Source organism: Marmota flaviventris, chromosome 11, assembly GCF_047511675.1.
Source record: "Marmota flaviventris isolate mMarFla1 chromosome 11, mMarFla1.hap1, whole genome shotgun sequence".
In the NCBI taxonomy this organism is placed as follows: domain Eukaryota; kingdom Metazoa; phylum Chordata; class Mammalia; order Rodentia; family Sciuridae; genus Marmota; species Marmota flaviventris.
In genome coordinates this window covers 39,264,363-39,279,739 of record NC_092508.1, presented here as the reverse complement: position 1 = coordinate 39,279,739, position 15,377 = coordinate 39,264,363, and the positions used below count along the sequence as shown (strand labels likewise).

General features: G+C 33.5%; 1 protein-coding gene across 1 annotated transcript in view; it reads right to left on the bottom strand.

The window, feature by feature from the left end:
* Dnah7 (dynein axonemal heavy chain 7) overlaps positions 1–15,377 on the bottom strand; it is a 323,134-nt gene that overhangs the window by 47,201 nt on the left and 260,556 nt on the right. The window contains exons 50-53 of the mRNA XM_071619296.1: positions 8,132–8,265; positions 7,115–7,450; positions 1,264–1,390; positions 39–233 (exon numbers count right to left, since the gene is read on the bottom strand). Coding sequence (XP_071475397.1) covers positions 39–233; positions 1,264–1,390; positions 7,115–7,450; positions 8,132–8,265 — 792 coding nt within the window. The remainder of the gene's footprint in view (positions 1–38; positions 234–1,263; positions 1,391–7,114; positions 7,451–8,131; positions 8,266–15,377) is intronic.

The window sequence follows — 15,377 nt, the reverse complement described above, 5'->3', positions numbered from 1 at the left end:
TTAAAAACTTTGAAATAAACAAGAGGGTTAAAACATACCAAACTATCATATACTCTTTTCCAGCCATCCTTTAAGCGCATAAACTCTTTCCGAATTGCTTTGAAAGAAGGCAAGTCATCTAATCGACATATTTCATCCCAGGACTTTTGAGGGAGCCATGTACAAGGGTTGGCATGAGGGTTATCCAGTCCAATGCCACCAGTTAGCAGAAATCTCCACTCAGTTTTATTGATCTTTAGAAAACAAAGCACCATGAATGAATTAATCATTAATCAGTTTACATTTTAAAAGAGCTGAATATTTATTTATAAGTTTCATATATAGTCCCAATGAAATTCTGAAGCTTAACACAGCTCATTATTTAGCCAAAAGAAAACAAAATATCCATTATAAACAGTTTTCAAAATAGTTTCATTTTAAATAGCTACTTTTCAATTGCTTTTTCCAGAAATAATTTAAACATGAAAATTTGAATATATTCTATTTTAATATATGTTTGAATCAAAGTGTGAAATATGATATATTAAGAAATTTGTAATGTTTTGAACAACCAACAATAAAAAATTTAAAAAAAAAGAAAAAATATGTACTTTCAAATGAATGCTTAAGAGTTCTATTGGTCTATACATTGTAGAAAGGTAGAAAACTATCCATCTGCCATATTTTCAATTATTTTACACAAAATATACAAAACTTTCACAAGAAATGCAAAGAACAAAATCATTACTCTTTGAGAATTCAACCAATATATTACCATAGAAAATCAATAAATCTTGAACATATATTTGTATAAAGTAGTGACTTTACTTCTTTTCAATTTTAAAAGGTGCTTCCTATATTTTAAATGAATAGATTTAAAAGATAACAAAAATTTATGTAAGATACTATTAAGCTCAAATGGTTAGATTTGACTAACTTGCACATGATTTTTAAAATATTACCATGTACTCTATAAGTTGGTAAAAATACATAAACATATGTAGTAAATTTATATGCATTGTTATCTAGGATTCTAATAGAAACAGACTTATTTTAAACTAAAACATAAAAATTTAAGTGATAGTAACATAATGAACTGTGTTTAATTTGTATTTCACCTGTGTGAATAAACTGCCTTGTTGTAATGCCTTGCTTTAAATAAAAATTAGCATCATTTAAAGCTACCTACAATCTTTTCATATATATTCCCATACAAATTAGTAAATTAATAAATCCATGTTAATATTATGGTGTTGTTGTTCTTAGGACTAAAGCAGTACTGACCACAGGATCATGGATCTGTAGATTCACAGTGAGACAAAAGGAGAAGAGCAGCTTATCCTTTTCAAAGAGGGACCGGCAGACATTAACATACAGTGAGTAAGTGAAGTGATCCCTGAGAATCTGTAGCCTGAGGAGTCCATGGAAAAGTGAATAAATAAAAATATGTTACATTTAAAAAAAAAAACACTCTTAAAAAAACCCATTATAAGCCATTTAGATGTATGTTCTTTTAATAAACTTTCTGGTCAATTACTCTCAAGCAATCAAGTGTCTTCAGCAAGTGCACCAATTTGAGAGTCACAGAGTGTAGAAACACCTCAGTAGAATTGCATTTTACTGCCAACTGATTTTTAAAAAAATTTCATCTTCCTTTTGGGAAAAAGCCAGTGCATGGTATATTAATCTATTACATTAAAAGGTTTGTAGGCTATTTTTAACTACAAACCATTTCTGGGGGTAAAATATGACCTTGATAATGCAGATACTTTGAAATATTTTATAATAAATGTTAAATGAGCACAATTAAATTAATAATTTCTTTGTTAAATAATTAACAGCAGGTTTGCTATTATTTATGATATTCTGTTCATAATTCCATAAAATTATTATTCTGTTATTTATGATACTCTGTTAATAAATCCATAAAATCTAGAGAAATCACAACTTGATTATGCTTTTTTATTAGCCATAGAGACAAAACATGGATATGAATAATTATAATATTTCCAAACTGATGGCTACTGTGTGATCTGTAATAATTCTTAAAAATCAATATGACATTTTATGAATTTTAACTTAATTGTCAAAGGAAATAAATTATTGAAATCAAATTTAAAAAATATTTTTATTACATAAGTATAAAATTATAACAGGAAAGAATAGTTAGCTAAAATATTTGTTAGCTAAAATATTTAGGTAAATATTTAAAATAGCTAAAACATTTATAAGGAGCTGATGACTAATATAAATAAGAACCTAAATTTTCTAAGCAGATCAATTATTTGAAGGAAAAATCAACATAGTTTGATTATGATTAAGCAAACTTATACTGGTATTTCTTAAAGTGTTCACAAAAATATTACTGCTATATGATATGTCAAGAGCTTTATAATGTTTTTAACAACCAATAAAAAAAATTAAAAAAAAATAAATAAATAAATAAATAAAAAGAAAAAAAAAATATTACTGCTAAGACCAGAACTTAGCTATTTTCAGACTGATACCCTATACTGTTACTCACTCTCGTTGTATTTTCTTTTTTATTTTTTCTTACCTACCTATTTCCTTATTTATTTTATCACCTGCCAGCATTCCCATAAAACAATGACAACAAATTAATAAAACAAATTATGCACCTATATTATTTCTAGCTGAGAATTCTGAAAAAGGGTTTGGTGGAGAAGGCCTTGAAAATAGTTATGGTAATACAGTTGAATTCTTATTCCTGTTCCCATTGTTATGCTAATAGGCCTTTTCTTGCATGGCATTTAATTTGTCTCACCTGGAACACTATAATTAGTACAGGTGACTCAGGTTTGGTCTTTCTAGAATAAAAGAAAAATCTCTGCACTCTAAGACGAATGTCCTCTTGTAAACCGTAAGATCAAAGGAAAATTATAAAGGTCAATCATATTAGAATTTCAAGCTTAATCCTCCTAGTGACAAAGTCCACATTAAAATATGATATTTTAATAACCTATTCCATTGGGAAAATATTAAAAATATTCATTCAGTGCTGGGAGTGACACAGTGATATCATTCATGTTTCTCTGATGGAGTTGTATATTTGAATAACTTTCCAGTAAAGAAATTCATATTTTCTGGAAAAAATTAAATTTCTTTGTCCTAATTTTGGGATTTTAGCCTAAGGAAAATAATGATGTAGATGTTTATATTTACTGCAGCATTATATATAATACAAAAGCTAGAGACTGCAGCATTATATATAATACAAAAGCTAGGGACTATCTATAAGTCTTAAAGAAATTGTGGAACATTCCTAAAATGGTATATTGTACAGCTACTAAAAATGCTTCAAAAAACTATTTAATAACATGGAAAAATTATTTTGATAGAAGTGGAAGGAAAAGAAAAAATTGTGCACTGTGTGTGTGTGTGTGTGTGTGTGTGTGTGTGTGTGTACATAGAGAGATCTCAGTTTGGCCCCTAATAACAAAACTTTGTTGTTTATGTGGTTTTTTCCTTGCTAATTATTTATTCTGATACATAAATTCTAATGTACTAAATTTAAAAAAACCAGATAATCCAAATTACTTATGGAAATTTCACAGTATCTACCATAATAGTCATAACATATTAGTGATGCCATACTTAAATAATCATTATGAATAATTATCACTCAAAAACAAATAAAATGAAATAAATTTATATATCTTTGGGCTAATATTAAGATTCTAAAACAAATTTATAGGCTAGTATTAATGGACACATTCTCTCTGGGCTTTTGGTATAGCTATGATCCAATAAATGGCTACAGTCCAGCTATTATCCAATGTTTATCAATGATTGGCAGATAAACATATCATTCCTATAAAAACTCATTCTCTTTTATTTTTGATCTGGCAGCTGGTTTCTTAATTGGAAACTTTTATTTTACAGAACAGAGAAAGGATGGGGATTAACAGGACTGTCTAAAGAGTCTCTCTTGGTGTGGCTGCTTTAGAATACTGTTCTGCAATATTGACTGAAAGGAAATACACCCAAGTCCTTTGATCATAGGTTCCATGCCAGGATATGTACTTACCAGAGATACGAACACACCTGCACCAAACCCATAGAGGAGAAGGCTCAAGGCAACAAAGCTCAAAACAGCCTTAAACTAGAAGTACATGTCCTCAAAAGAAGAATGGATAAATACTCTGGGGTAGAATTTTAGGACAAACAAAAATTTAAAATAACAGGCCTAATTCTCTTGTTGAAAATGAGATTCCTTTTCCATCCTTTACCATAGAGCACCTTCAATTGTAATTATTTTCTCCTATCTTTGAAAAATGTATATAATTTTTTTAGAAAGCCTTTGTCTGCTTTACTTCTTTGAAATGTAAACATGCAGGGGAAGGGCAGGAGCCCAACATTAGTGGGCATCTTGCTCCAAATTGCAAAATTACCTCCAATCCTATAGATAGGAAAAGTTTGTTTTGCCTCTAGATAAAGCTAATTTGCTAACACAGATGGTCACCTCAATTAGCAAGTTAGGATGAACTAAGTGAGACATTATGAGTTGTATCTGCTTGGCTAGCAATAAAGGGGGTAAAATTTCTTTCTGTCTTCACAATCTCTCTGCAGTTTGCCTGTAACATGCATCACATTCTGGTTTAATGCTTATTCAGCAATAAAGCTGTTTTCTTTGTCTACTACCTTTGCAGAGAGAATTTCTGCCTGGGTCAGGAGAAGATTTAGATTTTAATTACATTTCCCCAACAAGTCACACAATGGAGAACTAGTTAACAATGAAAGAGAACAAAACACTTCACTACATACAACAATATGCATAAATTTCACAAACATAATATTGAGTGCAAAATGACAGACACAGAAGAGCGCACACAGCAAGCCCATTTTATATGAACGTCTAAAGCAGGCAAACCTAATTCACAGAGCTGAAGTTGGGACAGTGGTAATCTTGGGGGAGGGAAGTCTGTGGCTAGAAGTGGATCAGAGAGGAATTCTTGGGCTGTTGATAATGTTCAGTGTCTGGAGCTGGGTGCTGGTTTCACAGGTGTGCTCACTTTTGAAAATTCATTGGGTAAATACTTCTGATTTATGAACATTTCCATAGATACATTAATACTTCAGTAAAGGTTTTAAAATATAATTTCTTTATTAGTACTTGGTTACAGAATTATCCTTTACATTTTCTAGAGTCATGCATATGATTTTTATTATTTCTGAATTAAAGGATCTAAATTACATAATTCAAGGAGTTTGACTGAAAAAGAAAATGCCATCTGTGTTTTCTAGATTTTATCCAAATCTCGTATTTGGGTAAAAGGAGTTGGCTTTCTTTAACTCTTAAAGGACTCTACCACAGTTATGAAGAAAAAGATGCCATATCTTGGATGAGCTTTACTTTGATAAAGCAAGAATAAATAAAGGAACAAGAGCTATTTTAAAAGTACAGACTTGATCAGGAGTGGTGGCACATGCCTGTAATCCCAATGACTCAGGAGGCTGAGGCAGGAGGATGGCAAGTTTGAGGCCAGCCTCAGTAACTTAGCAAAGCCCTAAGCAACTTAACAAAATCTTGTCTCAAAAACTAAAAAGGGCTGGGGATGCAGCTCAGTGGTTAAATATTCCTGGATTCAATCCCAGTAAACCACCCCCACTCCTAAAAAAAAAAAAATTAAAGCACAAACTTGTTCTAATTTTTAAACCTTATACAAAAACATTTCTTAAAATGATAAACCAACAAAATTTTCTTCTCTATTCTCCTGTAAATAGTAAGGGTTTATACTAGTTAGAGTATAACATTCTGATGGTTATTATTTTAAGCCAGGTTGAAATTAAGAATCCCAATGAAAGGCAGAACATCATTTACTATATGGCTACCATGTATACTATACTGTAGTAAAGACTGGGAATTTTTTAAATCCTGTGGAATCTACTATGCAAACCAAACATGCATGCTTAATTAAATAACTTATAATGCAGACAGCCTGAAACTTTTAAAAGAAAGATCACCTAAAAGTTTTTTTTTTCTTTATTACAGTAATCCTTGCTAAACTTGAATATTTCAGGAACTGGAAGAAATAGAGAAATAACCTAAACCTTTTCAAGTATCATTATGTTAAAATGAACTTTAAACTACTATCATGCATTTATTCCTGAGAAATAACTCCCTTTTTCTCTTCTCTTTGTCATGAAATTTTTTTGACAAGGCCAATGTGCCAGCTATATACCTTTATTAGTTTAATATTCAAACTTGAAAAGTAATGAATGATACTGGCAAAAAAGTTGCTCAGTCTGAGCACTCAAAATTTCAGACCTCTACCATGATAAATAAAAGGAATTCTATTCAGATTTAAATGAGATTAGCACTTATGATTTAAAAAAAAATAATAATTATTTACTGTGAGCGGTAACTATTCAATTGAGTTTCCCTGTGTGTGTGAACCACAAAGAAACCAACTACCAAGGTTCATAATGATCAAGGGCAAAGTTGTAATTATTACTATTTTTACTCAAAAAATAATTTCATGTTGAGCCCTATTTAAAACATGTCTTAATGCCAAACTAAAAATTATCTCATTGATAACAAATCAAATGAATTTTGCTCTATCATACATTTATTACTAAGTAAGGTCTTAATTGCTCTACTTTGATAGTCACTATAATAGTATTATAATATTTTTTATTATATAAAATAAAGTATATTAATACATAAAAGAAGCTCTGAAAAAAAGAGAGGCTCTGATTATCACAAATAATAAGATTTAGAATTTTTACCTTGGTACCTGACAAATTACATATGTAGGAATTAAAATGTGAAATGCGACTTTTGGAAGGTAAGCTCGAAGGGAACAGGAATCATACATTTTGGGGGATATTAACCACTCTTCCCATGCCTTTAGTCATTGAGATATTTTACAAATGATAAATAGAGGTAAATGTCTCTATTTCTATAGTTGTATTATAAACCTGTATCTCTGTAAAAAAATTTCTTGACAAAATAAATTTGGACACGTGTTCAATTTCTAATTCTCAAATTCATATCTCAATGGTTAACCAAGTTCATTTTAGGCAAGAGTCCTGCACCATTCTGAAACAACAATGAAAATCATAAATTACTAACCTTCATACCTTATTTTTAATTAGCATTTCTTTTACACACCTTTTTGCCAAGATTTCTGATTGCTCTGAATTTTCAATAGACAGGATGAAGAGGTTGATAAACCAGGTCAGTGAATATTGGTACATGGGCTCAATGTTTGCTAGATCAGCAATAGAAAAAAATAGGATGGAGGAATGGATGGCGATGGGACGGTAGCCCATGCGGGTGGCATCAATCTTCTTCTCTGTCTCTTCAGCTACTTCCTGCTTTTGAGAAATCTCATTAGCCAAAGCCTTGGAGGAAGATAATATCTTAATAGCAGTTTCATCTTCTAATATATTGCCTTCTGAAGATGAAAGAACTTCTAAAATCTTGTCTTCTATTTCTTTTAACTGCCTGGAATAAAGCACAATTTTCTCAAAAGAAAAAGAAATCATCCAGAAACACTTCACATATATGTTCTTTTATAAGACACAAAGAGCTTGTAACCTAAAGAAAGGTATCACTTTGTGACAAATATCTGTAATGGAGATGTTATATAATTAACATTTTATCTTGCAAAATGTCACAATGATGAGCCTTTCTGCTCCAGTACCCTCTCTAATGGTCATTTATGTGGTACCTAGAGAGATGTACGGCTAGCCAATCTACTCCGCCATTAAGAATCTCAGCTCAGAGTGAACAGAAAGTATCACTTCATTTATTTTCTGAAATTTTTCATGACTTACAGAGCTTTACCCTTTCTACCTATGATATAGATTAAGCAGAAAGTGGGATACGACCTACGCATTCATACAGTGCTCTAGTGTAACATGCTCATTACACAATGGACACTAACACTTCCGTGCTAAAACTTTGGTGAAGAGGTGAAAATACATTGCCTTGATGTGTGGCCAAGCCTTCTAACTCTTCTAGCATCTAAGAACTTGTATGTAAAAATATATTTGGCAATTCCTTATATTTAAAATTTTCCCATTTGCTAGAGCTGATAGTTTAACAAAATAAATCTTTAACATGTACTTTAGTTCATTCTAAGTGATCTCAAGACAAGAATAGTTGTTTTATGACAGTTAGAACCTTTTGTTTTCGGCTCCTTGCAATATCAAGGCTTGCTTTTCTTCTTCAAGATCTGGCCTTTCTCGTGCCACCACAATGCCCAGAAGCTGATCCTGCATTCCTTCTGGAGTTATCATGAAGTTTAATAATGTTACCTATGAGTAAAACAGTATAAGTGAAAAATGCATCAGTATTGCTATTGAGAAAGCCTCTGCTTATATGCCTCACGTTTTGACCATAAAATAGATTCTATTTACTGTAGTAATATATGTGAAAGTGGAATTAGTAGAGAATACAACCAAAGAAATAGACAAGTATAATTGTTGGGTTAAAAACCCCACAAAAGTTTGTCATAGTCAGAAGTATAATACTTCAAAAATTTTTTTTAGTGGTCAATTTATTGTCATTTCAAACTATTCTGATTTCTGACATCTATAATACTAAAATAAATTAGAATCAGTTTGGAAGTGACCCTTTATTTTGGCAGGACTAGCTGTTTTACTTTTTAAGGATTCTAGTGGTGTCAAAAGTAACGGAAAATTTACAAAGTGAAACGAGGGATAAAAGAAATACTTATCACTTGTCATGAATAACGTATTTTTGCAACATGATAATCAGCCTCTATTGTGCACTCAGAAATTAACAAGTTCATGGTATCCATCAAGAGTCTGTCAGTCAGCTGGGTGTGGAGGTGCACACCTGTAATCTCAGGAGCTCTGGAGGCTAAGACAGAGCATTCAAGTTCAAAGCCAGCCTCAGCAATTTAGCAAGGCCCTAAGCAACTTAGTAAGACTCTGTCTCAAAATAAAAAATAAAAAGGGCCAGTGATGCCAGTATAAAAAAATTTTTTTAAAAAAATATATGTCTGCTAACACACCTGCTTAATGGAGGTAACTAATTGCTCTTATAGGAAGATCTCTCTTGTTGCACATCTTAACATTCTTCCTCTCCTGGTTCTTTCCCATTAAAATGTAAACATGCTCAGGTCTCTCTTTTTAAAAAAAATACAGCAAATAAGTCATTCTATTGTTCCTATAATCCCATCCAGCTCAGGAATGATCTCTTCTCTTTACTTTGCTTCACAACTACACTTATTGAAAATGCTATTTATATATGTTGTCTGTCTCTACCTTATTTCATTATTCAGCCCTCTAAAATCTGCTTCCTTCTCTGTCTCTGTGTACCCAAAAATACACACAGCAATAAACCATAGCAACTTTCTGGCTGTAGTCACCATGAAGCCATAAATCAGTGAACACTTGCTTGAGCTTGGCTTCCTGTGAAATCCTCCCTTTATTGTTTTTCATGAACCTAGCAGTCTGCCTGCCCACTTGTGTTAAAGTCTGCACCTGTGTCTTAAGCCTCCCTCTACTCCCTTTCATGTGTCTATTACTTGAGCTACAAGGAACTGATTGTGGAATACCATACCAACTATGAAATGCCTCCCTGTGCTTCAATGTTTGCTCTACTTTACACCCTTCCTCTTATAATCCACCAGATCAACTCCTTTTCATCTGCTAAGGTACAGATGGAGTATTAGCTCCTCTTGGAAACTTTTCCACACCATGTGTTCCAGCCCCACGCAGGCTACTTCCAGCTTTTCTTCATTGTGGTCCAAACTCCTCATATGTAGCACACATTATACTGGATGCAATCATGGGGTCACTCATCTCTCTCCCAGACTAGAGTAAAAATAGTTTTAGCATGGGGATCATCTCTTATTGGACCTCCTGGCTCTGTTGACTGGCAAAAGGCAATGCTCCCTATAAATTTACTGAATGAACAATCACAATGTCAGTGTTCCCTGTTCAAGGAGTTGTTTTCTGCTACTTTGGTTTCCTAAAATTTGAATCTGACAATTATTCTCCCTATGCCACAAGAAGAATAAGATACAATCTGGTCCCTGCCCTCCTTAAGGAGTTTTGGTTTAGTTGGGTAAACAGAAGTGTAAATAACATCCAGTGGGGTGATGACACCGACAGTGGAAAGCATGCGTGCTATAGAGGAAGGTGTCTAACCCAGGTCGGGAGGTCAGGGGGGCTTCCTCCAAAGGAAGGTCACCTGAGCTAAACCTTATAAGATGATTAGCAGTTAGGCAAAAGAAAGAAGAGGGCCAAATTATAAGCCAGAATTTCCCTTGGTTATTTAACAGACTCTCCTTCAGAATTGAAGAATCAGTAGTGTCTGAATTCCATCTCCAGAAAGTGGGATTTAATTGGTCTGGAGTGGGGCCAGGGTGTTTGGGAGGTGATTTGAACATGCAGCAGGGTTGAGAATGACTGCTCCTGGTGGAGGACACAGCACAGACAAAGAGGCAGAGCATGCTCAGGGGAGCCTAGGCAAGTCACCATGCGTCACTGGACAGTATGCAAGCCGAACCCCAGAAGGACTCTTCATTAGTGAAGATAAACATTTTCTGTCATGTGTACCTGAGAATTCAACATTCATAAACATCAATACTAGGAATGTTTTCTTACCCTTAAAAATACTACAAACATCCTAGTAATTATTACGAATTATCAGAGGCAACCACAGTGTTTGTTCAAGTTTTCCTTATTTCACTAATGAAAAAAAATTTTTAATAGGAAGTACCCTCCTAAACTCAGATCAGAGCACTGAATCCTATAGTGTCTGTTTTGTCCCAAAATTTGTTGTTGTCGTTTTATTTTGGTACTGGGTATTTGTCCCCGGTATTGAACCCAGGGACATTCTGCCATTGTGCTACATCTCCAGCTCATTTTATTCTTATTTTTGAAACAGAGTCTTGTTAAGTTGCTGAGGCTAGATCATCTTGCCTTAGCCTCCCTATTCACTGGGATTGCAGGCATATGCCACCATACCTTGCTTCAAAAGTTTTTAATATATTTTATATCACAACTTACCTAGATTGTAGGTGTTAAATATTGCCATTTTGGCATATCTAAATCTGATTTTTTTTTTTTTTGGTACTGGGAATTGAACTCAGGCACAATCAACCACTAAACCACATCCCCACCCTATTTTGTATTTTTTTTAGAGAAAAGGTCTCACTGAGTTGCTTAGCACCTTGCTTTTACTGCAGCTGGCTTTGAACTCATGATCCTCTTGCCTTAGCCATCCAAGCCACTGGGATTACAGGCATGCGCCACTGCTCCCAGCTGAATTTTTTTAAATTATAAATTTAAAATAGGAGAATTAGAAGAGAAGAAACAATAACAAAAAACCCTATCAGGCAAACTACCTACTTGTTGCAGGTTATGATCAACCAAACAAAATACATGCAGCTATTAGAAGGATGATTTGCTTAGCCTAAGTATTCTTGATTTTGTTTTATTCCACTCAAGGCTCTACTAATCTAGGAAGCACCTTGTGTGGATTAGGACAAGAATCTTTCTACCTGCTGACAGCCCCAAACTAGGCCAAATCTAACTAAAGTGCTCAGGGTTAGGATTCAGCTGTATTCAGCTTTATCTTTGTGTTATGTACAAATGCATAACTATAGAAGCATCCAGCACTCTTTCCCCTAAGGATGAACAATTTCCTAGCAGCAGAAGGGTTAAAAAAAAAAGAAAAGAAAGAAAGAAAAGGGGGAAAAAAACCCCCAACGGTCAAAAATAATATTATCTCTGAACTCTTCAGCATCTTTGGTGGTTTTGCCTGTTTTGCAAATTGTTGGCATTGCCAAAGCATCGAGGTCTTCCTTTCTTCCAAACTGGTAATGCTGTTACTGATGTTCTATTTTTGGTCTTTGTCTTTTTATTTTTGTATCTTAGCTCTGTCTAGTGGGTGGCAGACATTGTGTTTTCCTGTCTTTCCTTGTAAGAGAATGTTCCTTCTGAAGGAAGAGAGTAATTTGGCTATTGTAAGGAAATTTCCTGCCTGGGGTCAGTAAGAGTAAAATAGCTTCTGGTAGCACCCTAGAAAAGTGATTCCCTTCTATCCAAACCCAGGCACCTGCTCTGTGGTGGGTGCTATTTGGGTTAAATTTTTCTCTCATTTGTGGTCTGGCAGGTCCTGGATGCCACTAGGTATAGATTACATGAACATAATCACAAATTTAAATGAGATAATTAGAAATTCTTGAAACTGAGCAATTTGGAAGATTTATTAACTGTTGCGTAATCCTCTACTGCTTTAGCATTTATTCAAGGAAACATTATAATTAAGGCTTTTAAGAGATTCTTTTTCATATTGGCATGAGAAACCATGCTGCACAGGTTACATTTGCTTTAATGCAAAAGCTATAGGCACAGCATTAGCAAATGCATGTTTTATAACTTCTACTTCTCTGCATTCAAAAAGAAAGTATCCATTCCTATTCCATTAATGTTGCATCTTTTGAAATCAAGATTTTTCAAATCTAGTCATTTGTTCACAAATAAACATTTTAAACCATACAAATATGGTGTCATAGGTTTACTTTCATTTAGACTCAAAATACTATGGCAGCACGACACCATCCCTTGGTGTTTTTGAAAGCAAAAGGATCCTAAAAATTAGAATCAAGAGGAAGTATTCTAGTTTGTAAATGAAAGCAAGTAACGGCCTCACTATGTTTTCTAATCCCTGTTTAATCAATCCCAGCAATTAAAAATAATGAAGCAATAAGACACTCTGGGGATCGTAAAGATTTCTATAGTGAATCACAGATCAGTTTCTTCCCTACAGCGTTTTATGACTTCTGCCATAACCAGTTATTAGTGAACTTATGTTATTTTGTATGATATTTTCATGTACTTACTAGAAAATAAAAAAGGCTTTACCTGTTATTTATTTAATATGTTTTTCAAACACAGCTTTGGGCTTTTATTTTTTTCTCTTCTACTTCATTCTTTTTCACTTCTATTTAGAAGTTAAATAGTAATGCTGATAGTTAACTTTCATATAACATTCCCCACTGAGCATATTCTATAAGCATTTTACATAGATTGGTCTTCACATGAATCTCTATGGGATACAAACTTTTATTATTCCCATTTTACAGATGAAGGAATACAGGTACAGAGAATTTAAGTGATATGTCCCAAATCACAACTGGTGAGTGATAGAGCAGGATTTCAAATCCATGTTTCTTAAAACTATATTGAATATATTGTCTCCTAATAGGTAAACAGATCTTTGATATTTTTTAGGTATCTAGATAACATACTATATTTTGATAGTTAAAAAGAATAATCAAGAATTTCCATAATTTAACTTTCTGTTTTTCAAGTCAAGCTCAAAGGTCATCAGATCTTCCCCTAGTCTTCCTGGCCTTCTGAATGTCCAGTGTGTCCTTCATTCTGAGCTCTCAGGAGCTCCCCTATTTCTTCCTGTTCACACACCAGAGACACTTTGCATACACAGTGCTGTTTACAGTGTAAATCTCTTGAGAGCAGACATCATGTTTATTGTCTTGGAGGGAATAAATGATGCCATCTTAGTCCTTCTTCCACTACTCTGCACTGCCTGCATTCATTTAAATATTCCCAATAAAGAGGAACATCTGAACTCTAGATAAATTTGCCTCTACATGTGACTTTCAAAATCTGAATCAATTTTTCTTTTTTCCTTTTGTTGTTTTTAGATTATATATGATAGTAGGGTGTATTCTGACATATTATATACACAAGGAGTACAACCCATTCCAATTATTATCTCATTCTTTTGGGTGTACATGATATGGAGTTACACTGGTTGTATATTCATATATAAACATACGAAAGATATGTCTGATTCATTCTACTCTTTCCTATTCCCATCCCACCTCCCTTCCCTTCAGTCCCCTTTTTTTAATCCAATGAGCTTTTATAATTCCCCTCCCTACCCTCCCTTGTTAGGGGTTAGCATCCACATCTCAGAGAGAACATTTGGCCTTTGGGTTTTGGGGATTGGCTTATTTCACTTAGCATGTTGGCCTACAGTTCCATCCATTTACTAGCAAATGCCATAATTTCATTCTTTATGGGTGAGTAATATGGATATATATACATATATATAAAACATTTTCTTAATCCATTCATCTGTTGAAGGGCAACTATTTTGGTTCCATAGCTTGGCTATTGTGAATCGAGTTTCTATAAACATTATGTGGCTGCATCACTGTAGTATGCTGATTTTAAGTCCCTTAGGTATAAACTTAGGAATTGGATAGGTGGGTCAAATGGTGGTTCCATTTCAAGTTTTCTGAGTAATCTATATACTGCTTTCCATAGTTGTTGTACCAATTTGTAGCCCCACCAGCAATGTATGAGTATATCTTTCCCCCCATATCCTCATCAACATTTATTGTTACTTATTGATAATTGTCATTCTGACTGAACTGAAATGGAATCTCAGTGTAGTTTTGATTTGCATTCCTCTAATTGCTAGTGATGTTGACCTTTTTCATATATTTTTGACCATTTGTATTTCTTCTTCGGTGAAGTACCTAATCAGTTCCTTTATCCATTTATTGACTGTATTATTATTATTATTATTATTATTATTATTATTATTATTATTTTTGGTATTAAGTTTTTTGAGTTCTTTGTATATCCTGGAGATTAATGCTCTATTTGAGGTGCTGGTAGTAAAAGATTTTCTCCCATTCTGTAGGCTTTTTGCTCATGTTCTTGATTGTTTCCTTTGCTGGAAAGAAGCTTTTTAATTTGATGCTATCCCATTTATTGATTCTTGATTTTACTTCTTGTGCTTTGGGAGTCTTATTGAGGAAGTCCATTCCTGAGCAGACATAATGGAGATTTGGGTCTACTTTATCTTCTAGTAGGCACATGGTCTACTGCCTAAGTCGTTGATATATTTTGAGTTAAATTTTGTGCCTCAGGTGAGATACAGGGGTTCAATTTCAATTTACTACACACGGATTTCCAGTTTTCACAGCACCACTTGTTGAAGAGGCTATCTTTTCTCCAATGTGTGTTTATGGTGCCTTTGTCTAGTATAAAATAACTATTTATGTGAGTATGTCTCTGTGTCTTCTATTCTGTTCCACTGGTATTCAAGTCTATTTTTGTGCCAATTCCATGCTGTTTTTGTTACTCAAGTTTGGTATTGTGATTACTCCTTCACTTTTCTTGCTAAGGATTGCTGTGGCTATTCTGGGCCTCTTATTTTTCCAAATAAATTTCATGACTACTTTTTCTATTTTTCTGAAGAGAAATAGAATTGGAATTTTAATGGAATTGCATTAAATCTGTATAGCGCTTCTGGTAGTATGGCTATTTTGACGATATTAATTCTGCCTTTTCAAGAACATGGAAGATCTTTCCATTTTCTAAGGTATTTTTCAATTTCTTTCTTTTTCTGT